Raw genomic sequence first — 17,967 nt, 5'->3', positions numbered from 1 at the left:
AGTCCTCCCAGAGCAGATTACTCTAGACCACATTTCCACAAAATGACATGAGTAGTCCACATAAGTTGATCACGGTTACAGTGAAAGACAATACCTAAGATTTTAATACACCTTCAGTATTTTATATCTGATCTCAATTCTTTTTTGAAAAATGACTCTTCTACTTAAGAACTCTCATTATTTTGGACAGTTTAATCATATGTGTTATATTTATGCTTTTATTATAAAAACTGTTCCATTTTAAAGATTATATTTTGTCCCCTCATATATGCCAAACTTGTTTTAATAGTGCAAAAATATTTACTCTCCTTCCTAGAAATGTGTGCTATGTTATTGCCTTTACCCAAAGGTATTTCCCCTGCTATAGCAAATTACAAATGAAATATGGAATATTGTAACTAACTATACCATGATTACACACACTTTTATAGAACACAGTAAGTTAACTATCCACACATTTCATATAGTAACATTCAGAGGAGAATTAGTTACCCAAAACAAAAATCCACTAAGTTACTTTCAGGTACTATGTTAAGAACTTCTGCCAATGTCATTTAATCTTTTGAAAAGTCTTGCTGGGCATGCATACAATTAACCTATCCTAAATTTTTTTTAAAATGATTGAACAATATTTGGTATAAGAACAAAGTCTATGGGATTATAATAATTTATCTCAAATATTTCTTAAAGTGTGATTTGTGAATTACTTGCATCAGGTTCGCTTTGTTAAAATGCAGATTTCTGGCCACAACTCCAAGCTGCTTAATGGAAAGCTCAGGTAGATGGGCCTCTACAATTTCAAATTTAACACTTAATAGTCATTAGTCTAACCTAGAACATAAAGGAAAGAATAAGATTAGGAAAATAGTATAACAATAAACAGTTTTTCTTTTTAATGTCACTGGCCTTGGAGAGAAGGGGAGAAATCAAAAGGACTGTTAAATCAATAACCCTATCCAGACAGCAAATGACTTTAAAAACTGTTAGGAGCAATATCTTCACACGATAATGTGAAAAGAGAAGAATGAACAATTGTTCAAATATACAAGAATCTATCTATCTTTCTATCCACCTATCTATCCCTGATCTAACAGCACTTTCTTGAATCCAAATTGCATGAAAGTATTTAGAAGGTTAAATAGATCAGAGTGGGGTAGTGATCAACACATAAGAAAAAAAAAGTTGATATTCATTGTCCCAAGGTTAAGGACAGTGGGGAAAAAACTGTAGAATAAATTTAAAAGGAATGATAAATAGATGTTTGTGATGGTAAGAAAAAAAAAATAAGATTCCCTGGGAGGGCCATTAGGACTAACTCAAAGATAATGGTCCAAGGATGAATAGCAGGGAGCAGTAGATTGCAACAGTACAGATTAAACATGACTAGGGCATGGACTAGGGATTCTTCTTGAGGAACAATGACAAAGAGACAGGTACCAGAAATTATTAGAGTCATCATGATTATGCAGATAATTCAGTGGGGAATTCAACAGGAAATTTTGATGATTCACACATATTTCAATTCTTAAGTGATCTGCCATTAATGGCTTTGATCATTGTAGTCTACTCAGAGAAGGAAGATTTATGAATTTCTATAAAGACAGTAAAAATACTTGATCTTAAATCAACCATTGGAGGAAGAACTTGTGGAGCAGCAAATGCCTTAAGTTGTAATTTTGTAGGGTAGGCAACAAGAATAATGACTTCTATTTGACTTAATATCTCAAAAGAGTTTTTTTTTTTTTTTAAGACCGGAACAAATGTAGACAAGTGGAACATATTTTATCTGTGGCCATAAAACATTATTTTATAAGGAGTATAGGGAAAATGGCAAGGTGATCATCAGCTGATTAAGATGTAGAACTGTTAAAATTAATTATTTCTCCAGCAGAGTTTTTGAGAGTTAATTCCAGTATGTAATAAACAAAATATTCCCTGAAAATAAAGAATTTAAGTGTGCTTCCACAGTACAAAAGAGAGGAGCATCATGACTCCTAGCAAGTGATATATTTTATCTAATATAAATACTGGTTTCCAATCTATGGATAAAACAGAAAACTAGTCAATACTGTTAATAAATACCACCTGTCCTACTTAAATAATTTCAAAGTTTGGAATAAAAATCACAGTATCTTTATCTTCTTTGTTTAAAAATCTCTTTCTGCCCTTCTGGAGTTCTAAAGGCATATTTTTAATAACATCCTAAAATACTTAAAACACATAATGCTTGTGTCAGAACATCTAATCAATTAGCATTAACTCCTCCAACTCCTGAGCAATTCTATTTCCTGACTTCCAAGCATTTCAGTGTAATGATGAGCCCCAGAGGTTCTTCTCTCTAGTAACATAACAAAATGTACCTCTGATCATTTCTCTTATTTGACATGAATCCTGATTTAGGTTGCTGTTATTGTTTTTTAATCAAAGGAGGTAATGTAAAGAGCAAATTTTGATATTTTAATCAATATTTCAATGTAATTGCACAAAATAGCTCTGTACACATCAGTTATATCATAAATTTACCAAGCACTCAGTATTATTTTTCATTGGAGCATTTAAAATATCCTCAGTGGTCAATTAGAAAGATTTAGCAAATGTAAAGCTACATAAAACAAAAAGAATTTTGCAATGACTAGAATTCATTCTAATGACATGTTTACAAAATCTCCCTAAACATCTTATTTTGAATTATCTTTGGACTGCATCAAGAATTAGAAACTGTGAGGAACTGAAGCAATTTTCTAGATCATTCATCCGCAAAACCACAACTAAGGAAGAAGAGAAATGATTTTTTAAAATCAATGATTTTATCGGTTGTTCACTTTATTATAATTATTTGAAATATGCTCATTTCATTACCTCACTTCAGTAATATAGACAGAGTGACAGACCTGGCCTTAAAATGTATTTATCTGTTTTAATGATTTACTTGTAGTATGGTACATAATAAATGTGATGTATAGAAAATATAGATGTAAGCTTTGTATAAAGGATCTGAATAAAAAATCAGGATAATGCATGAATGATGACTTAATAATAATATAATGATATTAATTTTCATTGAAATCATGCTCCACACTCATATTTATAATATCATTATTAATCAAAGAGCTATATTCTTGAATAGTTAACATTATTGTCAATTATGCTGAAGTTAATATATGCTTTTTATGAAACAAATTTTTTTTCATAATTTGAGTTTGTCAGTATTGTGATTTTATGTGTTATGCCCATGTGTTTATGTGTACACCCAACACTGTTTTCACAAATACTACAAATAATTCACATGGCATCACAGAAGCCTAATTCCAAAACAGCGTCAGCTGTCTGAATTAGCTATGACAGAACTGGCAGAGACTTAGAAATTGCAGTTATTTAGTTTGGCCACCATGCCCAAAGATATCTACTTGGAATGGTGCTGGAAGCTGTTCTTTCATTGTGTTCAGCTATTCATGATATGGTGGTATTTGACAGTCATTTTAAATAAGAACTGAAGCCAATTAAATGGTTTCTCTATGGATTTCCTCTGACAGATGCACAGAGGCATCTTGTGTTAGCCAGTAACATTGTTCAAACATAGCTAAAACCATTCCAGCATTTATTTTGATGCAACCAACTAATTATATGGTTGTGATTTATGTTTAAATGAAGGATTTTAATCACATCTATTATTTTAATCCTCTGCTAGACTTCCCATCGTAAAGTCATGGTTCCTATGTGAGAAAGACAATTTCTCCTAATGAAAACTTGGGCATATTCTCTTGATTTCATGGTAATAGAAGTATGATTTTAATGGAAAGCACTGTATTTCCCTCTCTCTGATTAAAGGAGTAAAAATTCTGCAGTTTGAACTGAGACAGATTACCATTTGCTGTTTGGTAGTTAGTTCCACTTTGAATTTAGAACCAGAAAAAATAAATCACAGAAACTTAATAAAGAAGGATTTGCTTGACAGGCAAACTCAGTTTTTATAGTGGTATAATTTTCAGTGCTTCTCAAATCTCAATTCTTAATTAAAATTTCAGTTTTGTTATAAAATATGCCAATTTTAAGCTTAACATAGAATAAAGAAAAAAGACGATAAACCTAAATTTTAGAAAGTATTTTAACACGTGAAGTCCAATTGAAGTTACCCTCAGCATACTGACAATACGCAGGAAATTAGCAGAAATCTCTATCTAAAATTCATGAATCTGTGATAGCTGGCTCTTCCTTCATTTGGTTAAAGTTACTACATTAGCAGAGTTGTGAGTTTTGCTACTCACTGATTTTTTGTTGTTGTTTTTATCTTTCTAGATGCTCCACCAACTGGTCAGGCACACAGTGTGAGAGGCCAGCCCCAAAAAGCAGCAAGTCTGATCATATCAGCACAAGTAAGTTCCTCAGATTAATATTTTGGGTGTTCCACATAGTATAGAAATCATTGTTTTCTTTCTTTCTTTCTTTCTTTCTTTTTCTTTCTTTCTTTCTTTCTTTCTTTCTTCTTTCTTTTTTTTTTTTACAGTTTATATTTCCCACTGGCAAGGTTTGTCATTTAGTTTTTAATTAATTAATTAATTAATTAACTTATTGGCTGCGTTATGTCTTCGTTGCTACACTCAGACTTTCTCTAGTTGCAAGGAGCGGGGACTACCCTTTGTTGCAGCGCACAGGCTTCTCATTGTGGTGGCTTCTCTTATTGCGAAGCAGGGGCTCTAGGCATGTGGGCTTCAGTAGTAGTGGTATGTGGGCTCAGTAGTTGTGGAGCATGGGCTCTGCAGCATGTGGGATCTTCCCGGACCAGGGATCGAAGCTGTGTCCCCTGCATTGGCAGGTGGATTCTTAACCACTGCGCAACCAGAGAAGTCCCATTGTTTTCTTTTTACATCATTATTGAGGGAATTGAGTCTAGGAAAATAGCTTTCATGGAATTTTTCAAGAGATCCACTTCAATCCAGGTGTGTTTTGACAGATGAAGCACTGACCTCTCACCTGGTGACAGGATCCAGCATTATGTGCTCTTTTAGGCTGTGAAGGTTCATCTCAAACTTTGGCAGTTTTCAGAACACACGTCTGCAAACCTAGCATAAGCTTTTCTTAGGAAATGTGGGGCAGCTGCAAAGGCTGCAGATGTCACAATGGATGTGAGAATGCTTCAGGAAGAAAAATAATTTCATGTTTTAATTAGAGTAAAGTATATTTTTCTTGAAGTGCATTTCAGTGTGTTGTGGAAAAATAAATATGATGGTTGGTCTCAAAGCAATAAAGTATGTTAACAAGCAAATTTTAATAAGGATCATCATTGATTTATTGCTTCCTTATCTTTAAAGTACTGGTTTTGAAGTATATTAAAATACAGTTCAACATTTTACAAGGGTGTGTGTGTGTGTGTGTGTGTGTGTGTGTGTATGTGTATGTGTAGCTGTAGTCTTGGGACAGGTCCCTGACATGAAAATTCATCCACATCAATATTTTGTGTGTGTGTGTGTGTGTGTCTTCCAACAATTTTAAATGATTTTATAAAGATTTTCAAAACAAAAGCCTGACACAAAATTTCCCAGTTCACACATATTATCACTAATAAGTGGAAAAGTTTTGAGAAATCTATACTAACTATCAAGTGGGCAAGTATATTCTTGAAGAGAAAAGATAATATCTCTGATTTATGAATGCTTGTGTATCAATTTTTCTCTAGTCCTTCACTGCTGGTGAGAGCACATACAAGAAAACAAACCAAAAAGTACTACGAAATTTGTGAAAAAAGAAAGATTATCAAAATCAGAAGTACATGATTTTTGTACCTTAGACGTAGGCTCCCAGTGTTTACTGATCTACTTGTTTGCTGTGCATGTCCCCAAATAATTTATCATTGCTTGAAATTCTTTAAGTGACATTGTCCAAAGTTCCACTGTTTAGTGATTAACTTGGGCTAATACGGATGACCATCTTTGAATAATGGCAAATAGGTATAGAGTAAATAACCTTAGAAATGAGTATTTGCATTTCTAAGTGAGATATGTGATTCTGGTCATGGAGAATTTGGAATTACCTTAGAATTTGTGTGTTGTCTTTAGGAAGGGAAGGGAGAAGATCTTAGCAAAGTTATGGACACATAGTTGTAGGAATCGGGCACTAGGATTTGAGGAATTGGTTCATTACAATATAATAGAGGCAGAAAAATATAACTTGCCTAATTTGATATGGCAAAAGAAGAGCAAAAGAAAAAAAAAATCCTCTTCTCTCAGTTTCCAGGATCGTACTAACATTATTACGAACGATTCTAGAGGAATACTAATTTATATGATTTTGTGAACTCAACTATCATTAAGAGCATTTTTTAATGAAAAAATGCATTTGAGTCACCAACCTGTAGAACATACTGAAGTAATAAGTTGAGAATTAATGAAGACATGGTACTTTAGCCTTTCTTTTATGGTAACTTCTCAATTATCTAAGATAAATTAAAAACTTAGTATTTTAGAGAGTCAAAGCAATTTTAAATATTGATAAAAATCTCTGAAAGGAAAGAAGGAAACAGAGTAGAATGTTAATAGAATTTTCAATTTATATATATGAGGTCCATCTACAAGGGAAAGTTTCGTGTTTGGAAGATGATTTTGAGGAGGGCTGTGCCAGATGTGTTTATTGAAAGGTGAGGTCTCCAACTATTTGCATCAGCAACAAGCTCGCTTATAAGAAAAATGCCTCTAACTATATGCAACAGTTCTAAAATAGGGACTATCACATGGAAGGAGGAGTGCAAGTAGTTGTAACCCTTTTTCCAAAGATTCTGATGCTCTTTCTTCCATCACCAATTTAAAGTCATTAAATTTAATGGAAGTATCAATGCACAGTGAAAGGGCTATTAGCTATGCAAATGTCAAATTATCTCAAGTTTGAGCAAAGTTGACCAAATAATGACTCTGTTAAAAGGTACTTATCATCAGACATTTGTGCTTAGAGAAACTTGCCTCAGTAACTCTGAAAGGAGCAAAAAGGTAGTTAAACTGATCCTTCCTGAGGGTAGGAGGGCTATTTTTATTCTCTCAGGTAAACTCTAATGGTTTTGAATGGTTGTCAAATGTTCTCCGAACTTGGGCAGAAGTAATCAGTTCAATAAAAAAGATGGATACTTTAGGAATGTGTTTTCAAATCTGCATTTCCACTTACAGTGAAGCATTCCATAATCATTGGACCTTGGCACAATCAGGAATATACTGCCTCTGTCAGCCTAACTGCTGTCAACTGGCATGGGGATTTACCTTTCTAATTGATGAACAGCTTTCTTAATCATCTCTGAGTAGTCATACTGACGTTTTCTGGCCCTTGCTCTTTGAAGTATCTAAAGATCAGCCTGTGGAATTAAGCAGATCTGTTTTCCTAGAACTTTCTGCTTAGTTTCCACTTGAAAAATCTAGTCTGACTTTCTGAAGTTATTTGGAAGAGTTTTAAACCTAAACTAAGGATGATTAAATATTTATTATATACTTTTATGTTAGATTTACCAAAAGTTTAATGGATGCTCAGTGTTTGGATTATGCGATTCATATCTGCTAAAATTAAGGAGGATAAAAATGTATTCAGCATTTGTGGGGCAGTAATGTAGTACTGCTGTATTTTACTGTAGTAATAACAGATATGTGATCTCTGTCAGGGGGTTATTCATCTCTTCTATGTTCCTACTTTATCCTTATCCCTTTTATACCATCATGTTGTATAACAGAAAAAAAATCAATTATGTTATACCAGGGAATTATAAATATGATTATAAATTGCAAATATATAGAGAAAAATGGAACAAAATAATGCCTCTGTCCTAATTCTCCAAAAGCAAGTATTTATTGAGCCTCTACTAAGTGTCAAGTAATGTCTAGATCCCAAGGGATGAGTCAATGAATAAGATAGGCAGTGCACAATTGCTATATCCATATCAATGTCATCTCTGTCTATATCTATATATTTATATCTCTATTCTACAGGAATCTGAAGCTCAGTGTTTCCCCAAATGATCTCATCCCCTTCTCTCACTTAACCAGCCAGTTTTATTCACCTTGTTTTGCCTTCCTGTCTATACAGATAGCTATAAAATCTACCTGGTTATCCAAGCAACACTTAAGTGTCACTCTTAACCTTCCTTCTTTTTTAAGTTAAATTAGACAATATATTCAACAGGTATTACTTCCTAAATTTCCTTCAACATCATCCTGTTTTTTAATAGTACAAATTAATAGTAAAAAATCATTTGTGTGGTTTACACAGCCCTCCCTAACATTCCCTTTGTTGTCCTCTACAACCACATCTCCTTCCACCACCCTCCACTCGACTCCCCAGTCAGAATGTTGTTCCTTAATCTTTTCTCCTCATCCCAAAGGTCTCAGAGACATAGCAGTCCTCCTCCTCTATCCCAGTTCTGGTTGGATACTACTCCTCTATGTTTTCAGAGCAACACATACTTTCACTAGGGTAGTGCCTGTCACTGTGCTAAGTAAACCCACATGTTTGTCATCTTCTAATATAGTCAAACAACATGAAAGGAGAGACGTTTCTATCCCCAATGCAAAGCAGAGTTGATGCTGAGTATGTGGGACATAGCAACACTTAAGATATATTTGCTAAATGAGAACGAACGTATAGTCCCTATGATATCCTCGGCGCTGTGCTATCTGCAAAACAAAGATAGATAGTTTATGCCCTCACGTTGCAAATAAACCAATCTTTACACTGTATTGTGAAAAGTGTAAAATAGAGGCATGCCCAGTGTGATATGGCACTATGTATTTTGAATTAGTTAATAAACATGTGTTGGCACTTTCTGTGTAATAGACAATTCCATTTACATTACTGTGAGGTATATATTAACGATAGTGCTCATTTTATAAATGGGTAAACTCAGACAAAGATTAAAAATGTGCCCAAGCATATGTTGCTAGTGAGCTGAGATTTACAGAGGTAGCCTGGCTCCAGAATCTGTTATCTCAATTGTGATGCTGTACGGCCTCTCCCATTGAAGGGGTCTCTTCTCAACTATTTGATAATATAGTTCTTTCAAATGGAAAAGTGTTATATAATGAGGCTTCAGAATAATGTTGTAAAGAAAGACTGGCCCTATTTTCTGTGAGAAGGTTGTTGAGATTTTCTCTCCACCCAATAGCAAGTTCAGAGTGTGCTTTTTTCTTTTTTAATCTGTTTAGAACAGTCCACCAACAATATACTATAAAAAAAATCACCTGCAATAGACCTTGGTTGTTATATGTTACAATATGATATTTACTGCCATATATACTGCTTGGAAAAATACTTATTTTGATAAATATCTATTCTATATTCTAAAAATATACATAGTTGCCAGTTGTTTCCATGAATATAAACTATTTTACAAAAAATAAAGAAAAACTTGCCAAATTGCTATCCTGCATTATTTATTGGCTATACTGAGCATTATTGCAGTTACCTTGACAGGGTATATAAACATAGAAGAATGCTAGGCTCTTCAACAGAGTGCTGTAATGTAAGGGACTGGAACTGCCATCTGTCATGAGGAAGAGAAAAAGAAAAACGAAGTTCTTTGTTTTCTAGCATGCATAATTAACATCATTTCTACCTAATAAGAATAAAAGAACTATGTAGAACAAATAAAATCAAATTTTTTAAATAATTTATTGTTGCTTTGAGGGAAAGGTAACTTCATAAACCTTAAAATCAGCATTGGTATGTATTTTAAACTTACAAATTTACCACAAATTTTAGCAGAAAAAAATATAAATGATGAAGTGAGGATATTTATAAAGTCGTGATCAATCCGTTGAAGTCAGTTTATGAAGAAACCAAGCTGTTCACTGGTATTTAAAATTTGTGAACAAATGTTAATTACTATCCAAGGTGCCAGATTCTCCACTTCCATTAATTACTAATAAATTACACATTCATATAAAGTTCACTTTCCCAAAACCAAGGAGGTAATGTAATATCAAACTCACTAAATCATATAGTCCTGGTAAAAACGTGAAAAAAATAAAATCAGTTTTATATTTCAGAAACTGACTAAAGAAGGCAAACCATATTTTTTCTTGCATGGAAGAGAGAGTTATTTGGTTATTATTTTATTTTATTTTATTTTTTTTTTTTTTTACCATTTGTTTTTTTTTTTATTATTATTTTTTTTGGGGGGTACACCAGGTTCAATCAACTGTTTTTATACACATATCCCCATATTCCCTCCCTTCCTTGACGCCCCCCCCTCGAGTCCCCCCCACCCTCCCTGCCCCAGTCCTCTAAGGCATCTTCCATCCTTGAGTTGGACTCCCTTTGTTATACAACAACTTCCCACTGACTATTTTACAGTTGGTAGTATATATATGTCTGTGCTACTCTCTCGCTTCTTCTCAGTTTCCCCTTCACCCCCCGCCCCCTCCCATACCTCGAGTTCTCCAGTCCATTCTCTGTATCTGCTTCCTTGTTCTTGTCACTGAGTTCATCAGTACCATTTTTAGTCAAGTTATTTTTGAAGTTCCAAATTGAAAGGTTATCTTATATATGACATTTCCTTAATAAAGAGTTTTTGGTAATTTGGTAAATGACCTCCAATATATTACTACCTCACACAGATAACTTGTGGCTAGAGCTGTTAAAACTGATCTATATTTCTATTTTAAAGTTCCTAAGCAGCTGTTTATTGTGCTTAATATTACCATTAATTTCTAGCACAGTATTTTACGTGTACATGTATATGCAGAGGAAAATTCATATATTTAATAACTCAATGTTTTATTTCGGATCCATTCCACATCCTCACATTAGATTTCAATTGGTTTGGGTGTTGCTTTGTGTCTCAGTTTTGCCAGTGATTAAGCTGACTTGACAGAATCAACCAGATGCTTATTCCAAATAGACAAAGATTTTGTCTTATGGGCAGTAGATATTTGTCTGTTGGAAATGTGAGCATTGGGTACGTAATAGAGCTACTTAACTCTCTCCTGTCATTAGGCAACCCTTGCATTCAGTTTTCTTCCCACATAAGTGACATGACCCTAGGCGTATCTTACTGTGGATCGCATCATGAATAAAGGGGTATTGTCTCCTTCTTCTTTAGGAAAAAAAAAAAAAGATTGCTCTTATTGCCAACCTAGCAATGGAGAGCAGGGCAGAGGTTCTTCTCAGTTTTACTTCTCTCCTATGCTCAGATGCATAAAAACTAAGACCCACTTTCTATGACCACTTTTGAAAATCTATTCCATAGATCTTTTATTCCATTTTGAAGATGAGGGATATAACCTACGATCATTCTTATAAATGCATGAAAAAAGTGAAAGTGGACATTTACAACATAATCCAACCCCCTAGATATGGTTTGCTGAAATTATCCTGGCACTGGAATTTGAAAAAGGGAATCCACTTTGTCCCCTTATTTTGATGAATCAAGTGAAGAGTCCTGTGTGGTAGGTCTTCATGTCTCTATTTTAATTGGTGAAGAGCACGACCCTCAAATTTTAAATAACTTTTCCAAGGTTGCACTTCAGATAAATTGTGAAACTGATATTTAAGCCTATGTCCATCCAAATCCAACACTGTTGCCCCTTTGGTTTTACCAGGCTGCCATCTAACTTGCCGCATGTACTCATGGCCAGAGAGTATTTATAGCCAAAGGAAAAATCTAAGGCTGGAAATATGGCCAGGGAAATCGCGGAAATGTGTGTTGTCACAGTTTATTTATTTACATCATTGCAAATAAACGTGTCTGGTGAGAATCAGACTCAGACTGACAAAGAAGTCAGTATTTCTTACCTCAAGGTATTTAATTGTAACGTATAAATGAAAGTTCTCTAAAGAAACATTTCCAACAGATCAAGTATTTAATAAGAAAGTGATTTTCCAGTAACGTAGTTATGAACTAGGAATATAGACATTTGGCCTAAGCTTTATTTTTATTAAATCAATGGTCAAATGATTTGGTGTAATAAAGTGTTCAGTTACATCAGTCTTGACTTCATTTTATTTGTGTGTTCATCTCTTCATTCATTTCTTTTTCAGGAAGCATAGCCATCATTGTGCCTCTCGTCCTCTTGGTGACTTTGATAACCACCTTAGTAATTGGTTTAGTGCTTTGTAAAAGAAAAAGAAGGTAAGATGCAATGTTCCAGACTAACAGTAAATTACACAAATAGTTACAGAAACGGTGATTTTTAAAAAATTTCTGAAAGTATGATTTATGTATTCCAACTGCAGAATTCTACATTTTTTGAACCATCTTCTCTCTCTATTTCATTTTAAGTGATTTTAATTCAGACAATTTTTCCTTCATGTTATATTGATGGAATGGCTGCATTTATATATTCCAACAAAAATGACAAGGGAGCTTTTAAACATTCAATAGAATTTTACATTTGGGGTAATATTTTCTTGAAACAGCAAGAGTCTCTAATGAGCGTTTTATAATATTAATGTGTAAGATTAGTAATGTCAGTAAAATGATGACTATGTACTGTATGTCACAAATTGTGCATCTCATTCACAAATTACATATTTGTTGACTTCATATATTACTAGAAGTATCATTATTTCAATTTATATGAATATGCAGTTAAAGATCTATAAGGAGTGAGTTTTCTATGGGGTTATTACCTGGAACCTAGAGTTTGTGAGTTGGTTTTTGAATTATGTAAAAAAGGATTTTAGCTACATGACTTAAGGATTGAAAGTTTCTTTATCAGTGTTTTTTATAGATGTTTTCCAGGAGCAAAAGGGAAAAAGTAGAATTTTAAAGGGCAATTGATTAGTGAATATTCAGTTTCAACTAATGTGGTATTTAGCTATTTACAAGGAATATGTTCCAAGTGCATTTTTTATTGTTAAATCTAAATAATTTGTGAAAACAATGTATAGCATTAAGAATTTTTTTGTTCCTCTGTGAATGTCATTTATTTTCAGTGTATTTTATTTATGAATGTTTCATCAGTTACATTAAAGTAAGTCATTAAATCTACAAATATGACAGTTTCATGTGCCACATTGTGATATTTAGACAACTCACACAATGCTCACTTATTCTAGGACAAAAACTATAAGAAGACAACCCATTATCAATGGAGGAATAAATGTAGAAATTGGCAATCCATCATATAACATGTATGAGGTGGACCATGATCACAGCGATGGAGGTCTTTTAGATCCTGGCTTTATGGTAGATCCAGCAAAGGTAAAGTCTTAAGACGATGGACTGTGAGCATTAACATTCTTGAGTCATTGCTCTATAAAATTATTGTGAATTTCATCACTCTTTCTTTTGTCTGAAGTTAGCTTAAAGAACTTTAGGATGCATTGAATATTACAGTCTGTGCTAAAGAAAAAATAAAATTGTGGACTGCATTCACCTGAAGCATGAAGTTAATGTAATATGTTTTGGAAAATAGCATTTATTTATTCACTTAGTTTATAAACATAGCTTATTTAAAATAATATCTTATTCAAATGTGTTGAGGTGCTGGCACACCTGAGTATACAGCCTGGTGTAAAATTACTGATTTATTTTTAATAAAAAAAAAAAAGAGTACCGTTTTTCATTGTCAAAATAAGTACTTTATTTCCAATAACGTTTCACTGAAGAGTCCACTAAGCTGTATCCTTGGATTTGTTTGTAATCAAATCACTTTTAAATGATATTTTTCTACCTGCTATAATATTCCCTTCTTATTGATTTGAGATATATCATTGATATATATAGCCTAAAAATCCACAGGCTATTTTTAGTTTCTATTAGTTCATATTACTGAATTCTCATTTTGGAAGCTTTTATAAGAAATAGATAAATGATACAACTATCTAGATAAACTTGCAAAGACTCACTTCACTGTATTATCGAAATATTTTGCATGATAATTATAGAATATTTTACCATGAATTAAGAGCGTTAATTTGCTAGTATGGGATGATTTTTCTTAGATTATTTGTTCATTCATTAAATGGTTATTTATATTCTGATATATTAAAGGTATTTTGTCTAAAATTCACCTTTATGTTAAATAATCACAATGACCACATGGCTTTGCACTCATAGCGAAAGCTGTTCTCAAAGAAACTGAATAGGTCCCGTGTATTCAATCTAGTTCTGAACCCATGGCCAGACTTCCTAAGCCTAAAATTGGTGGTCTGAAATTGAAGAAGTATTCATTTCTATGAAAAGAAATTAATCATTATTGTGTGGATAAAATGTTACCCTATCAGAAGGTACTTATAATTTTTTTCCTCATTAGAAATAATTTTTTACTTACTATAAATTATTAATTCGGTTACTAACTCCTACATCTGAAGTTGTTTGTGAAATAAATCCTGGTAACTTAAGTTTCAGTGTTTTCACTTGAAATTGAAATCTATACATACTGTGCATATTGTTGTCTGATAATTTATCTATAAATGAGAAAGACATCTTAAAGAATAGAAATCTCATATTCTATGAATTTTTTGGTAGAAATAAAATACAGTGTCTGTAAATATAATATGAACTAATGAGGATATACCTTATATACTTTTTATGGGGAGGAGAGTTCTTATTTTCCCCATCATTTTATTTCTAGTAATAGAATTAAGCCAATTTTGGACACTTAAAGGGAATAGCTTTTTAATGTTCCATTTAATTTTTTAATATTTACTCTAGGAAGATAAAACTATGCTTCAGTGCCCCTCAAATATATGTTTAATGCATTTAGCAACTAACATTCAATAAATATTTATTTACCAATTTTCTGACTGATTGACCAAAATTACATTAAATGTGGGCTAGATGGCTGATTCTAGTTGGCTCCTGATGTTTGAAATGTAAATATGAATTGTCGCCTAAGAAGTAACTGCAGAAAATACATTTATAGGTATAGACAATTTTGAAAAGCAGATGGCCACACCAAAGCAACCTTAATGATGAAGTGTTTTTCATAGAGTATTCACTTGTTACAATGGTTTGATACATTCATGATGTGATCAAATACAAATTACATTACACATAACAAAGATTTTTGTAGAATATTTTCATTATTTTCAAAATGGATAAAATTTCTCCTTCAATGGTACCTTAAAATCAGAATAATTGAAATAATTAATAAATTTTATTAAAAAATGATTTGTCTATAGAGGCAATCACAGAATAGTTTGAAGTGTTCAAAAAAGGGGAAATAGTATCTACTGGTTTTATACACAAATTTATCTCAATCCTTACTTAGATTGTTTTTAATATCTCCTAAATGAGACCTTTGTGGGGGAAAATAGAGGCAATATTGACCTGATTTTATAATTAAAATCTTTTTCCTGGGACTTTTGCCCTTGTCCCAAACTTCATGATCATTCATTGTTAAGAGTTGATAGTTACGATTTTGAAAAATATGTATGTTCATTAACACTTTAATATTCTTCAACTTTTCAGCTAGCTTTTTTATTCCCTTTTTGGTCACTAACAACTATTCTATCATGAATACGAGTGTACCAGAGTGACTTATTCCGCCCTTACACCCAAGAAAGTCTAAAGTCATTGCTCTTGCAGAGTTTAGTGAGCCAATCTGATTACTAATTAATTTGCTTTAAACTAGGGAGTCAGATTTCCCCCAAAACAGATAATTTGTTTTGCTATGTCAAATTTTAAATTTGATTTGTATATTCTAAAAATATAGAGGTCATGAAACTTTAATTAGAACCAGTCAGATAAATATTTGAGTGTCTAGAATAGGCTCCTATCAGAACTTTTCAAAGTGACAAACCTTAAGTGAGGGAGGCTGATGCATTTTTCATAGGGCTGTTAGCAAAGATATGCTTTGGGTGGGGGCGGGAGGAAGAGAATGAAGTTAAATAAATGGAAATGAGTAGAGGTTTCTAGGTGCAAGGTATGTCTATAAGTAATCTAGACTAAGAGAAATGTCTACTATGAATCACAGATCTAATATTAATGGTTATTTCATAAATTATTGAAAGTACCATGAACACACTGTTGATGCCCCAGGGCTGAATAATATATTTTATGTTATTTTTATGACTTAACATGAGTTTATGTCAATGAAAACAGTTCCATGATATTTTGATATTCTGATATCCATCAGAAACTAAAATTCTCTGTTTACACAGGCCAGGTATATAGGGGGAGGGTCCAGTGCTTTCAAGCTTCCACACACAGCGCCGCCCATCTACCTAAACTCTGATTTGAAAGGACCACTAACTGCTGGGGTGAGAGAAAATTCATTATTCCATATCCATTCCATCACAGAACTCCTCACAATCAAAGATGACTACTAGACTTAGATAAGGGCTTATCTTTAATGATTTTTAACTAACAAAAGATTTCAAAACATTAAAATTGGGGGCTTGTGAATCCTGCTTATGCAAGATTACACATGACAATGTTATCATTTTCGGCAAGCTATTCAGTAGAAATGTCTCTTCTAAATTTGAACGTGTTAAATCTCCTTAACAATAAACATGAACATTTGCTATTGTTAGAATAGGAATCTCTAGCCAGAAATTTAAACTAAATAGTTTAAATTTAAATTTATGTTTGGCTTTGTTGATTTCCCATTAAGATGCTTTGTTTAGTGTATACAAATGCAATGTCCTTTTGAAATAAAAATAGAATACAAAATGTGGCATCATATGGAGAAATTAGAAATGGTGTATGAAACCATTCTTAAAAACATTTAAAGTAACTCGTTTCTAGAGAAAGGTGCTTTGTCTAAAGTTACATGTTCTTATTAGACAGAAGAGGGATTAAAGACAGGTATCAAGATTCCTAGGGTTGAGTGTTCTCACCCTTGTACCTCTGTCCCATCAACTGCTTTTCATTCTCATTTTTTATCATGCTTGTCTCATTTGCATGGTTCAAAAAATATAATATTTCTTTGTTATGACTAAGATTTAACGTTCTGTTTTGGAAAGACAAAATTAAAAAAACAAACAAACTAGGTAACAATCTCCCGTTAAGTGGCAACTTTTACAATAATAAACATGGTATATGTTTTTCAACTGAAAGAGATCATTTCTGCCTGTCTCAATTCTACCTCACAGTGCTATAAAGTATCTATGTAACTTAAGATGACTATGTCCTTTACAATTCTTTAGAAGAATCCGAAAGTCCAATAATAAGTACATATAGTTTGAAGCAAAAATATTGTCTTTATTTTTTAAAGTTTACACAACTAATGTAGTTTACTTTCATTTTCCTTTTTTAATTTTTTAAATTTCATATTGAAAAAGTATAAGCACCAAGCAATTAGATGACTTTCTATAAACATATCTTTCATGCCACTGCAATAGCAATAAGGGCAGAAAACATATGGACTGGAAATAAGACAATTTGGTTTAATGTTTTGTGCTTGTAAATAAAGTCGCAGTGAATATAGTTTTCATGAAGATTTCTTCAGGCTTTCAATATTATGTCAAAGCTCCCCTTAAGTTCACAAGTTACCTGAAAAACATACAATTATGTTTTTATCTAAAACCATGCTAAAGTCGACGAAAGCCTATAAACAGAATTTAAATTACATTTGTAAACTTACTATTTAGTAAGTTAAATGCAATGCATATAAATGTTGTTAACATTAAACGATAGACATCATAGAAAATAACAAATTAATGTGATCAAAACAGATAATAAAACCATATTTGTTTTTCTCCTTCAGCCAACAAATTACTCCAATCCGGTATATGCGAAATTGTATATGGATGGGCAGAACTGTCGAAACTCCTTAGGAAGTGTTGATGAAAGAAAAGAACTGCTTCCAAAGAAAATAGAAATTGGGATAAGAGAGACAGTGGCATAATCAGCTATACCTTTTATATGCTGTATAAATGTAAAAAATATAAGGATTACTTTTGTATGTTCCAACAGTATTATACTTGTTTTGGCATCAGCATTACCTCTTCCTTTATCTTTTTTCTGGTCAATTGTATTCTGAGTTTTCTGGGTTTTATTTTTTTGCTGATGACTATTGATTGACCATTTGTATGGTATTTTTATGAAAA

At 32.7% G+C, this 17,967-nt stretch overlaps 1 protein-coding gene across 1 annotated transcript in view; it reads left to right on the top strand.

Moving 5' to 3' along the window:
• The window catches only part of LRP1B (LDL receptor related protein 1B), a 1,778,947-nt gene extending 1,761,182 nt beyond the window's left edge, over window positions 1–17,765 (top strand). The window contains exons 88-92 of the mRNA XM_057745031.1: window positions 4,297–4,373; window positions 12,007–12,097; window positions 13,027–13,171; window positions 16,078–16,176; window positions 17,625–17,765. Of these exons, the coding sequence (XP_057601014.1) occupies window positions 4,297–4,373; window positions 12,007–12,097; window positions 13,027–13,171; window positions 16,078–16,176; window positions 17,625–17,765 (553 nt within the window). The remainder of the gene's footprint in view (window positions 1–4,296; window positions 4,374–12,006; window positions 12,098–13,026; window positions 13,172–16,077; window positions 16,177–17,624) is intronic.
• Window positions 17,766–17,967: the final 202 nt, after the last annotated feature.

The sequence above is a fragment of the Hippopotamus amphibius genome, chromosome 8, assembly GCF_030028045.1.
Source record: "Hippopotamus amphibius kiboko isolate mHipAmp2 chromosome 8, mHipAmp2.hap2, whole genome shotgun sequence".
Taxonomy (NCBI): Eukaryota; Metazoa; Chordata; class Mammalia; order Artiodactyla; family Hippopotamidae; genus Hippopotamus; species Hippopotamus amphibius.
This window is presented reverse-complemented; position numbering and strand designations above follow the sequence as displayed.